Source organism: Leucoraja erinacea, chromosome 5 (genome assembly GCF_028641065.1).
Source record: "Leucoraja erinacea ecotype New England chromosome 5, Leri_hhj_1, whole genome shotgun sequence".
Taxonomy (NCBI): Eukaryota; Metazoa; Chordata; class Chondrichthyes; order Rajiformes; family Rajidae; genus Leucoraja; species Leucoraja erinaceus.
Genome location: NC_073381.1, coordinates 95,080,687 through 95,101,294, shown reverse-complemented (window position 1 = coordinate 95,101,294; position 20,608 = coordinate 95,080,687). Strand labels below are relative to the sequence as shown.

The 20,608-nt window shown below is 43.4% G+C and overlaps 1 protein-coding gene across 1 annotated transcript in view; it reads left to right on the top strand.

The window, feature by feature from the left end:
• Positions 1-1,552: 1,552 nt before the first annotated feature.
• Positions 1,553-20,608, top strand: part of lrrc73 (leucine rich repeat containing 73) — a 32,257-nt gene continuing 13,201 nt past the window's right edge. The window contains exons 1-4 of the mRNA XM_055636307.1: positions 1,553-2,001; positions 4,281-4,441; positions 11,562-11,684; positions 19,852-19,952. Of these exons, the coding sequence (XP_055492282.1) occupies positions 1,730-2,001; positions 4,281-4,441; positions 11,562-11,684; positions 19,852-19,952 (657 nt within the window). The 5' untranslated portion in view covers positions 1,553-1,729. The remainder of the gene's footprint in view (positions 2,002-4,280; positions 4,442-11,561; positions 11,685-19,851; positions 19,953-20,608) is intronic.

Below are 20,608 nucleotides of genomic sequence, written 5' to 3'. Positions count from 1 at the left end.
TCTTCCTATTAAAATGTGATGAACATCAATTTTGAAGAAGGGTCTCGACCCAAAACGTCATCCATTCCTTCTATCGAGAGATGCTGCCTGTCCCTCTGAGTCACTCCAGCATTTTGTGTCTATCTTCGCTGTAAACCAGCATCTGCAGTTCCTTCCTACTCACTACTAAATATAACTGTTTATTAATTTCCTTCTGCAATTTGCTGGTCTTCTTCAACATTGACAATCCCCTCTAAACAGCCTCTCAATCTACTCCCCTCCCAAAGTTTATTATCATCTGCAAATTTAAAACTTGGGTTTTTGATTCCAAAGTCTTTAATATAAATTGTAAGCAGCAAAGGTTCCACGATTTTCTTCTGGAACACCAGTACTCGCCCTCTTTCACTGTGATAGCTATCCTTTACATCGTCGTTCTGTTTTGAAACCAATGTGCAATCCATTCTGCTACGTCCCCTCACACCACTTTCTAGTCTTTTTCATTTCAAGAGTCAAGTCAAGAGTGTTTTATTGTCATATGTCCCAGATAGGACAATGACATTCTTGCTTGCTGCAGCATAACAGAATATGTAAACGTAGTATATAGCGGGAGGGAAAAAAAGTTGTGTATACACCTGCACACATACTCAATAAATAAATAAATATAATGCAATAATAATAATAGTCTGCTGTAGTTCAGAGCTTACTTGTTGTCGTGTTTAATAGCCTAATGGTTGGAGGGAAGAAGCTGTTCCTGAACCTGGAACACACCAACAAGGTCTTTTTGAAAATCCAGCTAAGAGGTATACGGTTAAATTGCCAATCTTTCTGTTAACTCGACAAAAAAAAATCAATAAAGTGGGCCACACAAGAATCTCGCACTGAAATCTACACTGATTATACGTAATGAAATGGGTCTGAAGAAGTCTCCTATTTCTTCCATCCAGAGATGCTGTCTGTTCCGCTGAGTTACTCCAGCATTTTGCGTCTATATTCGGTTTAAACCAGCATCTGCAGTTGCTTCCTGCACATACATCTGCAGTTCCTCCCTACACATTCCTGCAGATCCTTCCTACACATACGTTATTATATGTTGAAGGTAGACATAAAATGCTGGAGTAACTCAGCGGGACAGGCTGGAGAGAAGGAATGGGTGACGTTTCAGGTCGAGGCCCTTCTTCAGAGAAGGGACAGCACCTGCAGTTCTTTCCTCCACGTTATTATATGTGTTGTTTTCCTATTCCATCTAATATTTTATCTGCTTGAAATTGCCCCAGGATGGTGCATCATAATACCCCTGCCTGCGGTTCGCCCCTCAGCTTGCAGCTCTCAGCTTGCAGCCTGCCCAGGGCGGGGAGGGTAAGTCAGCTCTCTGCTTAGCATCTTTGCTGCTGAGTGAGTGAGTAAGTGAGGAGCTTGGTGAGGAGGGACTGCAGCACAGCAACTCGGGGCGGGCCGGGCCGGTGCCCGCCTCTCTGCGCGCCTGAATGGTCACCATCCCTGTGACGGACACTCCTACCTCCACATATCCGCGGCCGCCGCACAAACACATCACAGCGGCTGCAAGGTTTCGGTGTAGTGGGCAGGGTGGGCCCGCCCGCCTCAGTGCGGCTGCCAGCGCCTGTACCTGTACCAGCGCCAGTGCCAGGCCGCTCGGCCAAGATGGCGGCGGCGGGAGCGGAGCGGACGCGGTGTCCATGGTAACGGGCAGCCTGCGGCCTGCGGGCGAGGCGAGGCGCGGCAAGGCGAGGCCATGCTGGCCGGCTCCATCCAGATCTCCGGGGAGACGCTCTCGTCGGCCGAGGTCAAGGATATCTGCGACTCCCTCCGGACCCACTCGGTGCGGCTGCTGTCTCTGCGGGGCTGCCAAGTGTCCGACCGCGACTTCGGGCGCATCGGCCGCCATGTGGCGGAGTGCCAGTCCCTGGCGCAGCTCAACCTCAATCTCGGCGTGGTCGCCACCCTGGCCCGGGTGCAGCAGCTGGCGGACGCCCTGGCAGCCAACAGGTCCATCCACTCCTTGTTGTAAGTGCTGTGCTGTGCTGTGCTGTGCTGGCATCTCTAATGTGCAACCTGGCGGTCAGTAGCTTACAGTCGTTCAAAATCCACAATAACAACGCACGGACGGTGCTGCGAATACACATTGCTGGCGCTGGCGCTGGGCTGCAGCAGCTGTGCAAAGGGGAACTGTGCTTACCTGTCAGGGCTTGGATGGTTATAGAGATTTGGCTTCATTGAAGGAAGGAGAGGTTGATGGTGGAAGGTTGTTTTTTTTTTGGACTGGGGACCTGTGGTCTACCTTGGGGATTGGTACTGGACAAATTGCTGTTTGTGGTTTATATCAATAATCTGGATGAGAACGTAGAAGATATGATTAGTACATTTGCAGATGACACATAATAATAATAATAATACATTTTATTTATGGGCGCCTTTCAAAAGTCTCAAGGACACCTTACAGAATTTAACAAGAGTAAAAAACATATAGTCGGAGTAAAATAATTAATAAAGACATCACCAATACACAAATTATAGACAGAATTCGATCCAAAGACAAAAAAAAATCAAAAACACAATGTGAAAGAGCAGCGGCAGCTAAACCGCACCAACGTACACTCTCCCTTCCGACAGCCATCTTGGACACAAACTAAAATAATCACTTACACACAAGAATCATCCCCCCATAATGGTTACCACTGTGGGGGAAAGCACAATGTCCAGTCCCCATCCCCAGTTCTCCCAAAGTCAGGCCTATTGAGGCCTCCGCTATTGCCTCTACGCCTCTTGGTCATATTGGTCATGCTCATATTGGTCATATTGTATGTAGATAGCCAAGATGTTCAGCAGGGTCTTCACCAAAGATCTTATAGCGGAGATCTTTGGTCTTAACTAGTTGGGAAAATGAGCTGAGAAGTGGTTAATGGAGTTTAATGCAGATAAGTGTGAGGTGTGGCATTTTGGGAAGTCAAAACTGGGAAGGACCTACACAATGAACGGCAGGATCCTGGGAAATGTTGTGGAGCAAAGGCATCTAGGAGTGCAGGTATATAGTTCATTGGAAGTGGCGTCACAGGTAGATAAGGTGGTCAAAAAGGCTTTCGGTACATTGACTTTCATCAGTCAGGGTATTGAGTATAAAAGTTGGGATGTTATGTTACAGTTGTACAAGAGGCTGCATTTGGAGTATTGTGTTTAGTTGTGGTCATCCTGCTATAGGAAAGATGTGTCCGAGTGGTGGCGCCATCAAGTGTGGTAGCCTTGTCAACAGCTGTCTGGCCTTTCATCCTTTTTGTTATTTTCAGTCCATCTTAAAGTTTGTTTTTGGAGGTCTTTTAGTCCTTTTTACGTGGGGGGGGGGGAAGGGGGAAACTGTTTTTCTTAGTCACTACCCAGTCGAGGATGCGTCTTTCCTCCGAGCCGCATCTTCGCCCCAAGCCGAAGCTAGTGAGTAGTGAAGTCATGTTAGAATAGTATAAAATATTAATTAGGCCATGGCTAGAGTGCTGTGTCGAGCTCCGATCACAACACTACAATAGAATCTGTTAGCAGGAGATGCCAGAGGAAGCTGTAGAAGCAGATAAATTTACGACTTTCAAAAGACATTTGGACAGGTATGTGGATAGGAAAGGTTTAGAGGGATACGGACCAAATGTAGGCAAAAGGGACTATTACAATATGCTAATTTGGTTGGTAAGGACAGATTGGCACGAAGGGCCTGTTTCCATGCTGTATAGCTCCATAAATCTATGAGCAAATATATTTACTGCAATGCTCTTCAACTCACCAGGGCCCTGATTCTCACATTCCCCTTCATCTCATCAAGGTCCCAATCGCAAAGTTCAATTCTATTCAGCAGGGCCCTGGTTCCCACACTCTCCTTTTGTTTACAGGGTTCCAGTTACCATACTGTCCAGTATACTCAGTTTTTTGCATTTCTTTTCACCTCAATGGGATTCAGGTTTCTACAGTCCCTTTATACTCACTGAGTCTCTGCTACCACAATCTCTTTTAACTGACTCGGGCCCTGTTTCCTCAGATGAATTACAATTTACCTGGTTCATTCGAACATTTATTGTGAGACTCTTTATTGTGATTATTGTGTAATGTATAAAAATGTGAATTAAAGGTGTGTTGGGGTATTGATTGGCATAGCACACAATAGACTGAAAATGTGCTTGGCTGGCATGACCAAAATTCTGGATATGCCAGATTAATACAGTTGATAGCATATGGAAATTGTCTATGCCATGCAATGTTTGTCATGTGACTTAACCAATGGTATCTGGTTGCTTTATTTCCTGTAGCCTTCATGGTAGTCCTCTCACTGATTCTGGATTGGCTGTCCTCAACCCTGCCCTTTCTCTCCATCCTTCCCTAATATCACTGGACCTCGGAGACTGTGTTCTGGGGGATGAAGCAATAAGTCTAATCTGTGGACTGTTACCGCCTGATGGAGCAAAATCAGGTAAGCATTTTGTATGCTATTTCAGCTGAATGATCAGAGCAGGTTCTGGATGCTCCATTGACTCAACCTTGGAGGGTTTAATGTGAGTAATGAGGAAAAGTGTACAAAACTGGATATCTGGTTTAACATAGGGTTATAAAAGTTATAAAAAACACAAGGAAGGGTGGCCATAGCCACATCAAGCCAGTCCTGCATTCAGTAAGATTATTGTTGATCCTGAACCTTGCCCGGTTTACCACCTAATCTTCATTTACCTTAGTTCCCTTAATGTGGAAACTATTAGTCATTAGCCTAGAATTCCACCACTTACAATCCACTGGATAAAGAAGCTTCGTGTCTCATTAGCTGATTCTTAACTATAAATTATCCACATAGTCTGGTCTCCTTTAGTTCATGATTCAACGATAATTTCATTTCTCCAGTCCAGGTAAATATGGCAACTAAACAGACTTTTGAGATGACCACTTGTTCTACTGTAAATTTGTGAGTAGAGACCAGTTTTAATTAATTTCGCCTTGTGAATGAAAGTGTCACTTTTCAAACATAAAAAAGTGTAGGGTGCTTAGAGGCTGCCGAGTCTGGAACTAGATGTCACAGTTAGAGTAAAGAATAGGACATTGATTGAAATGAAGATTTTTTTTTCATTGAAAGAGTGAAATTAGACTTTTCTACTCCCAAGGAATGTGGAGACTTAGTCATTGATTTCATTCAAAGTATATTTTAGATATAGAGGAAACAATGGATATGGGAATACAGCAGAAAAATGGTGTTGAGGTAGATCAATTGTGATCTTGTTAAATGGTCATACACGCTAGAGGGACAGAATAGGCTTTACCTGATCTTTTATCTAATATTCTGTATAATCGAGTTTGGTATACAGAAAAACGGCAAGAATCATGGGATTTGTCATAGGTCAAAAGCGATTAAAAACTCTCGGCACCAGGACCGAACCTGGGTCTCCGGCGCTGCAATCGCTGCCGAACCATCACTGGACCATCCCCGTCCCCTCCCTAGTGTCCCCCGTCAGTCCGTCCATCCATCAGCGGGTTGCCAGAGACGTCAGGAATCAGACGGGATCGATGCCCGCAGCCAGCGCGGAGAAACAGCGCTAAATCCAGCTCAACTCTGCCTGTCTTGCCGGGTTAACCAACCAGCCCTGCCTGGACTTAAGAGATCGACGGCCCAGGCTTACAGGCTATCCTCAAATTAGGAGACCAAAACTGCACACAATACCCCAGATGTGGCCTCCTATATTCAAATCCTCTCGTTATGAAGGCCAACATGCCATTAGCTTTCTTCACTGCTTGCTGTACCTGCAGGTTTACTTTCAGTGACTGGTGTACAAGGACACCCAGGTCTCGTTGCACTTCCCTTTTTCCTAATCTGACTCCATTTATCTACATTATATTGAATCTGCCATGCATCTGCCCACTCACTCAACCTGTCCAAGTCACCCTGCATACTCTTCGACGATCACACTGCCACCCAGTTTTGTATCATCTGTACATTTACTAGTGTTACTTTTAATCCCATCTAAATCATTAATATATATTGTAAATAGTTGCGGCCACAGCACCGAGTCTTCCAGCACTCCACTCGCCACTGCCTGCCATTCTGACAGGGACTTGTTTATTCCTACTCTTTGTTTCATGTCTTCCAACCAATTCTCTATCCATGTCAATACTTTTGCCGCAATACCATGTGCTCTAATATTGCCCACTAATCTCCTGTGTGGGACCTTATCAAAGGCTTTCAGAGGGTCCAGAACTTGATCTACGCTGCATGCATTCTGTAAAACGGTCTTCGACCTGAAACATTATCTCTTCCCACAGATGTGCCCTGACCTGCTGATTATTTCCACATTTTCTGGTCATTGTTTTAGATTTCCAGCATCTACATTTTGTTTGATTTTCATATGGATTTACTGCAACACTAGAAATCCCATTAAATAACATGTTTTTGATGTGCAATACAAAAGATTTGCTGGAAATCAACAGTAAAATATAATAATTGTTGCTAAATCATATGATTCTCTGTGCATGTAGTGTGTCCAAATATAGATGATTCTGAGTGGGAAGTAGTGAAGTCAGTGTGCAATGCACAGTGTGCAGAAACATTGAAGAAACTCACCTAGAAAAGCATGCCTTACAGTGGAAGTGGGGAGGCAGGTTCGTTGGTATCATTTAAAAATAAATTGGATGAGGCATATGGATGTGTGGAGAGTGGATTAGACATTTTTTTAAATTTCCCTTTGAGAATAGGGAAGATTCAAACAAGAGGACATGACTTCAGAATTAAGGGACAGAAGTTTAGGGGGTAACATGAGGGGGAAGTTCTTTACTCAGAGAGTGGTAGCTGTGTGGAATGAGCTTACAGTGGAAGTGGTGGAGGCAGGTTCGTTGGTATCATTTAAAAATAAATTGGATGAGGCATACGGATGAGAAGGGAATGGAGGGTTATGGTATGAATGCTGTTCCCAGTGTAAGTTAAGGGGGTAGCCAATTTCTATGGGAAGGTCCATCACTGAAGGCAACCATGGAGAAACTTCTCTGATGAACTGGTGTTGCAGGTAAGACTTTCTACTCTCTGTATGCAGGATGGTACATGTTGGGAGATAACTGGTGGGATAATCCCTCAGAACAATCCACTTATATTTGTATTGCACAATGTCTGAAACGTCTGTCCCAGAGATACATGATACTTAATAAAATCTCTTCCTTATGGCAACTTTTGAAACTAGCACAAATCCGCTCCACTGCTTTATTTTGGAAGCATTACAGCATGCCACTCCAGATTCCTTGAGTCTATTGTGAACTATTGGTGTTTAGTAGTTCCCATTGTGATGGGAAAAGGAGCTCATGAATTTGTGCATTTAGACATTTTTTTAAATTACATGGGATCCCTTTGAGAATAGGGAAGATTCAAACAAGACTACAAAGACTGGACGGACCACGTGGGTGCCGGCGGATGGACGTGCCGCTGAGAACAAAGAGGACGCGGCGTGGGGCAACCGCGTTGGGGGGGAGGGGGGAGAACAATGGAGGACCTGCCGCGGGGATACTTGGTAACTTTGTCGTGCCCTTTATGTGGTGACTCCTTGCATACCTTGGGTATACAAAACAAAGAATATTACTGTGACTTGTGTCTTAGATTTAACTCTTGGAATCCAGGTATCATTGTCGGGAATCTCTGCTCTGTGTCTAATTCATCTTTGCTAAGATGCAATGTCTATAACTACTTAATGGCAGGTGTAATCTCGTTGGGGGTTTGCATAGCTGAAGAAAGATTTTTACCACTGTGAATGTTGTCCTCTTGATCTAAAGACTACCAATATGTTGGTCTTTTTGATTATTTGCTGTACTTGTTTGCAACATTATAATTATCTATATTTGTCGCTCCCAAGGGTCTATATATCTTCACTGTTGCGAGCTTTTCACTGTTCTAGGGTACAACATGGGTGACCTTGCACTTACCCACTTTGAAATCTATTTATATAGAACAGTGCAGCACGAGAATCATGCCCTTCAGCCTAGAATAGGCATAACAAATATGATGCCAGATTAAACTAATCTCCTCTGCCTGCACGCGATCCATATCGCTCCATTCCATGCATATCCATTTACCTATCTTAAAGCCACTTAAATGCAAATATCGTATCTACCTCTACCAACATCCTAACAGCGCATTCCATGCACCACCACTCTCTAGGTAAAAACCTTGCCCCACATTTCGCCCTACTCAAATTAGAATTATTCCTCATTGTCTTTGACATTTCTACCCTGGGAAAAGTTCTGACTATTTACCCTATCTGTTCCTCTCATAATGTTATATATTTCTATCAGGCGAGCTCTAGAGTAAACAATCTAAATGTGCCCAATCTTTCCTTTTAGCTAATACCCTGTTAATCCATGCATCATTCTGGTAAACCCCTTCTGCACCCTTTCAAGTCTCCACATCCTTCCTTTAATGGGATAACCAGACTCCACATAAAACCTAATCTAGTGGGATTTAATCTGCTGGGATTTATTTGCAATTTAATGCTTCCATGTTTAGTGCTTAAAATGCCATGTCAGCAGTAAGCTTGGATGTCTGGCTTTCTAGATTGTTTTATAAATACAGCGGATAGCTGCAGTTGTAACAGCAATCCCTGCTGAAAACCACTAGTCACATCCTGCCAATTAGACAAGATGGCTTCTTGTCGGCGTTCTCCGGGCAGTTGAGGGCATTCTGCCTATTGGCACAACTAGATTTGGGAATAGACCAATGGTGGAAGAATGAACCAGACAATAACAAGCTCATATTCAAACACTGTCAAGGAGGCTCAAGAGTGTACTTTGTGGATTTCCACTCAGATGGAATTGTTCATTAAATCCAGGTCCCAGAATGTTCCTCGACTCGCAACGACCCATCTCTTGGAAACATGACCCAAAACGTCACCCATTCCTTCTCTCCAGAGATGCTGCCTGTCCCGCTGAGTCACTCCAGCATTTTGTGTCTGGAAACATGAGATTTATATGAGGTATGGTGAGACTACATTTAGACTATTCCATATTGCTTTTCTCTCTTTGACAACTTGTAGATCAGGGAGTATAGAGTAGGTTCACCAGCTTGATTTGTGGGATGAAGGGGTTGTCTTATGGTGAAAGATTGATTACTGGGATACAGTTGGGTGAAAAGTTACCTTCTGGAAATGTGTAAGATTCTGAGCAAAAGGCTAGTGGTGCCGGAAGATCGCAGCGAGTCAGGTAGCATCGTGGAGCGAAATGCACAGACCCTTACCCAATCTGAACAACGGTCCTGACCCAAAACCCATCTGTCCTGAATGCATCCTGACCCACTGAGTTCCTCTAGCACTTTTTATTTTGCTCAAGATTCCAGCATCTGTAGTATTTGGAATGTCTGTGTAAGATTCTGTGATGGCTAAGACTGGACAAGCTAGATGCAGGAAAAATGAGTCCAGAACCAGGGGCCACAGTCTTAAAATAAAGGGGAAGCCATTTAAGACTGAGGTGAGAAAAAACGTTTTCACCCAGAGTTGTGAATTTGTGGAATTCCCTGCCACAGATGGCAGTGGAGGCCAAGTCACTGGATGGATTTAAGAGAGAGTTAGATAGAGCTGTAGAGGCTAGTGCAATCAAGGGATATGGGGAGAAAGCAGGCACGGGTTATTGATAGGGGACGATCAGCCATGATATCAATGAATGGCGGTGCCGGATCAAAGGGCCGAATGTCCTCCTCCTGCACCTATTTTCTATGTCTATGTCTGTTAACAGGATAGATGCTGCGAGGAAGTTTATCCTGGTGGGTAGTTCAGAACCAGGGAGTTTAGTCTCGGGATAAAGGGATGCTTCTGTTAGATTAAGCTAAAGAGAAATGTATTTTGTCGAATGGTTTGGAATGTTTGGAATTTTCCACCCCAGGGAACTGCACATGCCGGATAATTATTTAAGGCTGAGATGGATGTACTTTTGGACAGTAAATTGCAATGGAAGCTTAGGGTTGCCAACAATCCCATATTGCTTGGGATTTCCATATGTAAAGGGAAAGTTGTCTGACCCATATGACATTGACACCAGACGCTAATTTTCCCCATAAAACCAACAGAGGCCGTGGGGGCGGGGCCGGGAATCCCCAGGATATCCACAACTCCTTAAAAGCAGCGCCGGTGACATCATCACCCAGTTTACTCCGATGACCTGGAGGAGCACTGTGGAGGCGGCAGCTGAAGATGCGAGGTAAGGACTCAACAGCCCCCTCCCCATCCCCCAGCACTTGCCCAGTCCCCAGGTACATGTGCCATACAGTGGGACATGGTGACCATGGGCACAACAAGCCCCACCAACAACTTCTCCCTTACTGTTGGAATACAATGTTGGCAACCCTATTGAGGTCAATGATCAGGTCAGCCACGATATGATGAACGGCAGGACAGGCTGGAGCACCATATGGCCTGCTGCTGCTTAATGTATTTATGTTCTTACAGAAAGGGATTCATCGCCAGACTAGTCAGAATCAAGTACAATAAAGTATATTCTTCAAGCCGCCTTGAAGCTGTTGGACAGGTAATCGGTGTAATTAACTGAGAATAATTAATTCACCTTTGGTCCAATTCCGTAACTGAGCCATGGTGAGTTAAAGTCTCAGCTCAAGCAATCCACATAGGACATCCAGCTATAGTGTTCTCAGCCAGAAGTAAACAAAATACTTACAACCAGTATTTGCTGTGTCAATTTAGAATAACTGATATATAATTGATAGAGATTGACTGGGAGATGACTCAGAAAACAAGGACCATAAATCAGGTATAGGCAACTGGGATCAAACTAATCCCTTGAGGAATATGAGAAATGTGACACATGAAGGTGGTGTTAGACGTGCCTGTCTTCATCAGTATGGGCACTGAGTACAAGAGTTTGAACATCTTACATTTGGTGTATCGTGTACAGTTCTGGTCACCCTGCTCTAGGAAGGATGCCAATAAGATGGAAGGGACGCAGAAGAGTTTCACCAAGATTTTCCAGGATTTGAGGGCATGAGTTATAAGGAAAGGCTAGGACTTTTCTCCCTGGACTGCAAGTGACTGAGAGGTGACTTTATAGAGGAATTTCTTTGCACAGAGCATGGTGCATATATGGAATGAAATGCCAGAGCAAGCTAAGGAGTAGAGTACACTGGCAAAGCTTAAAACACAAATAGACAGGTACTTGGTAGGAAAGGCTTCAAGGGTACGGGCCAAGCATAGGCAAAGGTGAGTGTACTCAGCTATAAAACCAAATCAGCATGGTTGGGTTGGGCCGAAGGGCTGTTTCCATATGCATGATGTTATCATATTGAAAATTCAAATGTTTCCTCATTCATTATTATCGTTTCCAAGCATAACTACAAAATGGTTGGAAATTGGACCAGAACCTGCTGCTGCTTCCCCTACAGTTCACTTTCAGGTTTCTCTCAGCATTCTCAGCTCAGAGCTAGAAATAGCGATCAGGTGGAATGGTGACACACAAAAGTCATAACGGGCTCAAAACATCTTTGTTTTTATATTCTGTATTTGTTTGTTTTTCTTGCACTTGAACTTGGCCAGTGGCAGACAAGAGCCTAATGCTGATTCTGTTTTCTCTAGGACTGAAGGAGCTGACACTGAGCGCTAACCCTGCTATCACACTGAAGGGATGGGCACGGCTGGTGATTGCAGTCTCACACAGTTCTCAACTTCGTGTCCTTAATTTGGATTATAATCCGTTAGGTGAGAAGGTCGAATCACAGGTGATCATGACAGGAGCCAAATCAGTGAGAACCACCTTTTGAAATTCATAACATAAGTAATAGAAGTGGCAGAAACTGTGCAGCTTTGTCATGTTAAATGCCATTTAGTAAACTATTGGCTGACTGCATCTCATTTACTTTTTTCCTGATCTCTAACACTCCTAGAGTCACAGTATCAAAAATGTATTGATTCCACCTTTGTATATCTTAAATCACCTTGTGTTCTCTGAGTAAAGAATTCAAAATATTTCCAATAGGCTCATTTCTTTTCTTCGGTATTCACCAAGGAGAAGGATATTAAATTATGTGAGGTAAGGGAAACTAGTAGAGTGGCTATGGATACTATGAGTTTCAAAGTAAAAGAAGTACTGACACTTTTGAAAAATATAAAAGTGGATAAGTCTCCAGGTCCTGACAGGATATTCCCTAGGACATTGAGGGAAGTTAGTGTAGAAATAGCCGGGGCTATGACAGAAATATTTCAAATGTCATTAGAAACGGGAATAGTCCCCGAGGATTGGCGTACTGCACATGTTGTCCCATTGTTTAAAAAGGGGTCTAAGAGTAAACCTAGCAATTATAGACCTGTTAGTTTGACTTCAGTGGTGGGCAAATTAATGGAAAAGATACTTAGAGATAATATATATAAGCATCTGGATAAACAGGGTCTGATTAGGAACAGTCAACATGGATTTGTGCCTGGAAGGTCATGTTTGACTAATCTTCTTGAATTTTTTGAAGAGGTTACTAGGGAAATTGACGAGGGTAAAGCAGTGGATGTTGTCTATATGGACTTTAGTAAGGCCTTTGACAAGGTTCCTCATGGAAGGTTGGTTAAGAAGGTTCAACTGTTGGGTATAAATGCAGGAGTAGCAAGTTGGATTCAACAGTGGCTGAATGGGAGATGCCAGAGGGTAATGGTGGATGGCTGTTTGTTGGGTTGGAGGCAGGTGACTAGCGGGGTGCCTCAGGGATCTGTGTTGGGTCCTTTGTTGTTTGTCATGTACATCAATGATCTGGATGAAGGTGTGGTAAATTGGATTAGTAAGTACGCAGATGATACCAAGATAGGGGGTGTTGTGGATAATGAAGAGGATTTCCAAAGTCTACAGAGTGATTTAGGCCATTTGGAAGAATGGGCTGAAAGATGGCAGATTGAGTTTAATGCTGATAAATGTGAGGTGCTACACCATGGCAGGACAAATCAAAATACATGGTAAATGGTAGGGAATTGAAGAATGCAGTTGAACAGAGGGATCTGGGAATAACCGTGCATAGTTCCTTGAAGGTGGAATCTCATATAGATAGGGTGGTAAAGAAAGCTTTTGGTATGCTAGCCTTTATAAATCAGAGCATTGAGTATAGAAGCTGGGATGTAATGTTAAAATTGTACAAGGCATTGGTGAGACCAAATCTGGAGTATGGTGTACAATTTTGGTCGCCCAATTATAGGAAGGATGTCAACAAAATAGAGAGAGTACTGAGGAGATTTACTAGAATGTTGCCTGGGTTTCAACAATTAAGTTACAGAGAAAGGTTGAATAAGTTAGGTCTTTATTCTCTGGAGCGCAGAAGGTTAAGGGGGGACTTGATAGAGGTCTTTAAAATGATGAGAGGGATAGACAGAGTTGATGTGGACAAGCTTTTCCCTTTGAGAATAGGGAAGATTCAAACAAGAGGACATTACTTCATAATTAAGGCACAGACGTTTAGGGGTAACATGAGGGGGAACTTCTTTACTCAGAGAGTGGTAGCGGTGTGGAATGAGCTTCCAGTGGAAGTGGTGGAGGCAGGTCCGTTGATATCATTTAAAGATAAATTGGATAGGCATATGGATGAGAAGGGAATGGAGGGTTATGGTATAAGTGCAGGCAGGTGGGACTAAGGGAAAATAATTGTTCGGCACGGACTTGTAGGGCCGAGATGGCCTGTTTCCGTGCTGTAATTGTTATATGGTTATTAAATGAATTATTTTTTATCTGTTTAAATTGGCTGATCCTGAATATGACATTAAGCCTTCGGTTCTAGAAACAAGTCTCTTGGCATTAATGCTGTCATTCTTCTCAGGATTTGATGGATTTCTCTGAGATCATCTGAGATGATTGTCTGAGAAACCAAAGCGGTCAAACAGGTGTGGGTAGGTACGTCTGACTAGATGGTACGGCCATTACAGAAACCTGGCATAATGTAGAGGGCCCTACAATGGAGAGGGATTAGTCAATGGAGTGATCTGCACGCAGGAAATTATGGAGGGCAAGTGACTGAATGACGTGGGCAAACCTTCTGGGGCCAGTGTTCACAGTTCTATTCATTTTAGAATACTTATGGCTGAAGACAGGTCCACAAGTTAAAGTTCTGAATTGGGATAATGCCAACTTTGATGGTATTAGACAGGAGCTTGTTAAAGTTTTTAAGAAGGAACTGCAGATGCTGGAAAATCGAAGTACCCTAATTAAAAGTGCTGTAGAAACTCACCTGGTGCAGCAGCATCTATGGAGCGAAGGAAATAGGGGTTCCTTCTAATGCTATTCCCTTCGCTCCATGGATGCTGCTGCACCCTCTGAGTTTCTCCAGCACTTTTATCTACCTTAGCTTTTTAAAGTTGATTGGAGTAGGTTGTTTGCAGGTAATGGGACATCCAGAAAGTGGGATGCTTTTAAAAGATTGATGGTGAGTGTTTAAGGCGTGTATATTCCTGTTAGAGTGAGGGCAAAGCAAGTGGATGGCAAGGCAAGGCAGAGAAAATGAGGCTCTGATCAGGAACAAGGAGGCATGGACCAGGTATAGGTAGCCAAGATCAGTCTAACCCCAGAGGATTTTAGTGGACTGATCATAGTTAAGAAAGAAATCTGGAAAGCAGAAACATAGAAACATAGAGATTAGGTGCAGGAGTAGGCCATTCGGCCCTTCGAGCCTGCACCGCCATTCAATATGATCATGGCTGATCATCCAACTCAGTATCCCGTACCTGCCTTCTCTCCATACCCCCTGATCCCCTTAGCCACAAGGGCCACATCTAACTCCCTCTTAAATATAGCCAATGAACTGGGCTCAACTACCCTCTGTGGCAGAGAGTTCCAGAGGCGGAAAAGAGGCAGGCTCGAAGGGCCGAATGGCCTACTCCTGCAACTATTTTCTATGTATCTATGTAAAATGGCTCTGCAGATAACATTAAGGAGAATCCAAAGAGATGTTATAAATATATTAAGGGGAGAGAGTAATTGGAGCGTGAATAGGTGGTCCTTAGAAACCAAAACATTTATTTAGTCTGGAGCCGCAGAAGAAAGGCAAGGTCCTCAATGAGTATTTCTCCTCTGTTTTTTACTATGGAGACATATATAAAGACTGGGGAACATGGTACAGATAACGGAGATCTCGAGAGGATAATCCACACTGTGGTTGAGGAGGTGCTGGACATCCAAAAACATATATGAATCTCCTGTGCCTGATCATACATTTAATTGAAGAAGAAGCAACCACGAGGACAAGACCATTTATGTTGTCTATATGGACTTCCGCAAGCCCCTTCATAAGGTTCCGCATGGTAGGCTGCTCTGCAAGGTTAGATCACACGGGATCCAGGAGAGATAGCTGAAGAAATACAGAATTGGCTTCAGGGAAGGAAGCAGAGGACACTGATGGAAGGTTATTTTACAGATTATGACGGGGGGGAAGGCATAAGTGTTGGGTCATGTGCCCATCGTGGTTTATATCAGAAATTTGGATGAGAATGTACAAGGCATGATTAGTAAGTTTGCAGATTACATTAAAGTGAGTGGTAACATACATAGTGAAGAAGGTTATCGAAAATGACAGCAGGATCTTGGATCAGCTGGGCAAGTGGGCTGAGAAATGACTAATGGAGTTAATGCAGATAAGGGCAAGGTAGAGCCCAGGGGAATTTGTAGAGCAGAGAGATCTAGAAGTACAGATATATAGTTCCCTGAAAGTGGCATAATTGGGTAGATGGGGCGGTAAAGAAGGTTGGTACATTGACCTTCCTCCGCCAGGAAATTGGGTTGAGTTTAAAGCTGGGATGTTATGTACAGATGTACAGTGCCCTCCATAATGTTTGGGACAAAGGCCCATAATTTATTTATTTGCCTCTGTACTCCACAATTTGAGATTTGTAATAGAAAAAATAACATGTGGTTAAAGTGCACATTGTCAGATTTTAATAAAGGCCATTTTTATACATTTTGGTTGCACCATGTAGAAATTACAGCAGTGTTTATACATAGTCCCCCAATTTCAGGGCACCCTTATGTTTGGGACACTGCAATGTCATGTAAATGAAAGTAGGTATGTTTATCCTTTGCATGCAATGACTGCTTGAAGTCTGCGATTCATGGACATCATCAGTTGCTGGGTTCATCATCATCTTCTCTGGTGATGCTCTGCCAGGCCTGTATTGCAGCCATCTTTAGCTTATCCTTGTTTTGAGGGCTAGTCCCCTTCAGTTTTCTCAATTGGGTTCAGATCAGGTGATTGACTTGACCACCCCATTTTTTGGCTTTGATAAACTCCTTTGTTGCTTTAGCAGTATGTTTGGGATCATTGTCTTGCTGTAGAATGAACTGCCGGCCAATGGGTTTTGAGGCATTTGTTTGAACTTGAACAGATAGGATGTGTCTACACACTTCAGAATTCATTATACTACTACCATCAGCAGTTGTATAAATGAGCCAGTTCCTTCAGCAGCCATACATGCCCAGGCCATAACACCCCCACCACCGTGTTTCACAGATGAGGTGGTATGCTTTGGATCTTGGGTAGTTCCTTCTCTCCTCCATACTTTGCTCTTGCCATTACTCTGATATAAGTTAATCTTCATCTCATCTCTCCACAAGACCTTTTACCAGAACTGTGGTTGCTTTTTTAAGTACTTCTTGGCAAACTGTAACCTGGCCATCCTATTTTTGCGGCTTACCGGTGGTTTGCACCTTGCAGTGTAGCCTCTGTATTTCTGTTCATGAGGTCTTCTGCAGACAGCGGTCATTGACTCCTGAAGAGTGTTTGTGATCTGTCGGACAGGTGTTTGGGGATTTTTCTTTATTATAGAGAGAATTCTTCTGTCATCAGCTGTGGAGGTCTTCCTTGGCCTGCCAGTCCCTTTGTGATTAGTCAGCTCACCAGTGCTCTCCTTCTTCTTAATGATGTTCCAAACAGTTGATTTTGGTAAGCCTAAGGTTTGGCTGAAGTCTCTAACAATTTTATTCGTGTTTCTCAGTCTCATAATGGCTTCTTTGACTTTCATTGGCACAACTTTGGTCCTCATGTTGATAAACAGCAATAAAAGTTTCTAAAGGTGATGGAAAGACTGAAGGAAAGACTAGGTGCTGAGAGCTCTCTTGTACCTGCATTAAGGAGGCATTTAAACACACCTGAGCAATTACAAAACACCTGTGTCCCAAACATTATGGTGCCCTGAAATGGGGGGACTATGTATAAACACAGCTGTAATTTCTACATGGTGAAACCAAAATGTATAAAAATGGCCTTTATTAAAATCTGACAATGTGCACTTTAACCACATGTGATTTTTTTCTATTTCAAATCTCAAATTGTGGAGGACAGAGGCCAATAAATAAATGGTGGGTCTTTGTCCCAAACATTATGGAGGGCACTGTACAAGATGTTAGTGAGGCTGCACTTGGATTGTTGTGGTCACTTTTGATCATCCTGCTACAGGAAGTTGTCTTCAAGCAGGAAAGATTGCCGAGAAGATTTATGAGGATTTTGCCATGGCCTGAGGGCCTGAGCTGTAGGGAAAGGTAGGGCAGGGTGGGCTTTATTCCTTGCAGCGCAGAATGCTGAGAAGTGATCTTAAAGCGGTGTATAAAATCAAGAGAGGAATTCGCAAGGCAAATACACTAAGCCTATTACCCATTCAATGTGATCATGGCTGATCATCAACAATCAGTACCCCGTTCATGCCTTCTCCCCATATCCCCTGACTCCTCTATCTTTAAGAGGAGCTCTATCTAACTCTCTCTTGAAAGCATCCAGAGAATTGGCCTCCACTGCCTTTTGAGGCAGAGAATTCCACAGATTTACAATTCTCTGGGTGAAAACGTTTTTCCTCATCTCTGTTCTAAATGGTCTACCCCTTATTCTTAAACTGTGGCCCCTGGTTCTGGACTCACCCAACATCGGGAACATGTTTCCTGCCTCTAGAGTGTCCAATCTCTTAATAATCTTATATGTTCCAATAAGATATCCTCTCATCCTTCTAAATTCCAGAGTATACAAGCCCAGCCGTTCCAATCTATCAACATATGACAGTCCCGCCATCCCGGGAATTAACCTCGTGAACCTATGCTGCACTCCCTCAATAGCAAGAATGTCCTTAGACAGGTATATGTATAGGAAACGTTTTTAAGGATATGGACCAAACATGGATAAATGGGACTAGCTTAGATTGGACACCTTGTATAACATGAAGGTGTTGGGCCAGGGAGCCTGTTTACAGGGTGTATGATTCCCTGACTCTCTCATTGAAACATATACGATTGTTAAGGGCTTGGACACACTAGAGGCAGGAAACATGTTCCCAATGTTGGGGGAGTCCAGAACTAGGGGCCACAGTTTAAGAATAAGGGGTAAGCCATTTAGAATGGAGACGAGGAAACACTTGTTACTCACAGAGAGTGGTAAGTCTGGAATTCTCTGCCTCAGAGGGCGGTGGAGGCAGGTTCTCTGGATGCTTTCAAGAGAGAGCTAGATAGGGCTCTTAAAAATAGCGGAGTCGGGATATGGGGAGCAGGCAGGAACGGGGTACTAATTGGGGATGATCAGCCATGACCACATTGTATGGCGGTGCTGGCTCGAAGGGCCAAATGGCCTACTCCTGCACCTATTGTCTGTTGTTTATTGACTCTATCACTGTTTCAAATGGTGCCCTCTTATGTCAAACAATTCCCCTTAGTTTAGATTAGTTTAGAGATACAGTGTGGAAACAGGCCTTTTGACTTACCATTTCTGCGGTGATCACCTGCACACTAGTTCTATCCTACACACTAGGGAACATTTATAGAAACTAATTAGCCTACAAACCTGCACATTTTTGGAATGTGGGATAAAACCCACATTGCATCGTTTGCATTAACCCATCTCGTTCATTAATGTCCTTCAGAGAAGAAAATCTGTCATTTCACACAATGACATCTTAAATGTGAGTCTTAATAGGCCTTTGAAGTTATCTCTCCATTCAAGTGCAATTAGAGATGGAGAATAAATGTTGGACACTCGCCCATGATGTCCGTATATCAGAAAGAATAATATAGCTGTCTCCTCAGATGATGAACGAGTCCTTGGCATCTGTGGTGACAACTAATATCCTTTATCTTATCACTTTAATCCAAGAAGGAAAGATATTCTAAACAATGGTTCTGTTCCCTTAATTTGATGCTGCAATATAGGCTTATACAATATACTGTGAAAGAGTTGAATCTTAAGTAAATAACTTAATTATTGAAAGACCCCAGCTATTTTCTGGATAATGTCAAAGCAGATTTATAGTCACAAGATTCATAGAAACATAGGAAATGGGTGCAGGAGTAGGCCATTTGGCCCTTCGAGCCAGCACCACCATTCAATATGATCATGGCTGATCATCAAATCAGTCCCCCGTCCCTGCTTTTTCGCCTATATCCCTTGATCCCGTTAGACCTAAGAGCTAAATCTAACTCTCTTGAAAACGTCCAGTGAATTGGCCTCCATTGACTTCTGTGGCAGAGAATTCCATAGATTCACAACTCTCTGGGTGAAGACATTTTTCCTCATCTCAGTCGTAAATGGCCTACCCCTTTTTCTTAAACTGTGACCCCTGGTTCTGGACAACGCTAATCCATTTTCCCAGAGAACCACTCAAAACATTTGAAGCATTCATGCCTTGGTCTGGTCTATCTGTAACACTGGTACCCTGTGATTTATTCTTAAAGATATCGGATTAACAAAGGATGGGATAGCTATCCACAGCAATAAATGAGCATACTGTTTGTTCCTTTGCATTTTAGATCATGAACAGTTAGCCTGACCATATCTCCAGAAATGAGCAACTCTCAGAAGGATTTAGTTTTTCAATCATTTTATATTTCTGCACGTGATCCCCCCGTTGTATCCAATACCGGCTTTGCTTTCCGCAGGTGATCACATTGCTGGGATGTTAGCCGTTGCTGTGGCTTCCAGTCGGACTTTGGAGGTGGTGGACCTGGAGGGAACAGGCCTCACAAATCAGTCTGCTCAGGTATACACACGCTTGTTCTTATTCAGAAATTGACCAAAGGAGTAGGATTGTCCAGTTGTCACCGTCCATAGAGTCATGGAGTGGGGAAACAGGGCAAATGTCCTTAGTTTTCTGAGGAAGTTGAGGCATTGCACTGCTTTCTTGACCATGGCTGGATCAGGTTAAACTGTTGTTGATGTTTGTATCTAGGAACTTGAAGCTCTCAACCATCTCCACATCCTTTTGAGATATCTATTTGTGGCACTAAAAATCCCAGAGCACATGTAGCATAAAAAAACTGGCAAAATATTAATGAGAACCAGTAAACACTACGATATTAAAGGTATCACTGACAATGGTGCAGGGATGTGTGCTCCACCCTGCTTCCTTACTCCTTTAGCAGATGCAGTATTATGTGGATAAATGTGAGGTTATCCATTTTGGTGGCAAAAACAGGAAAGCAGACTATTATCTAAATGGTGGCCGACTAGGAAAAGGGGAGATGCAGCGAGACCTGGGTGTCATGGTACACCAGTCATTGAAAGTAGGCATGCACATGCAGCAGGCAGTGAAGAAAGCAAATGGTATGTTAGCTTTCCAGTCAAAAGGATTTGAGGTATAGGAGCAGGGAGGGAACTGCAGTTGTACAAATCTTGGTGAGACCACACCTGGAGTAT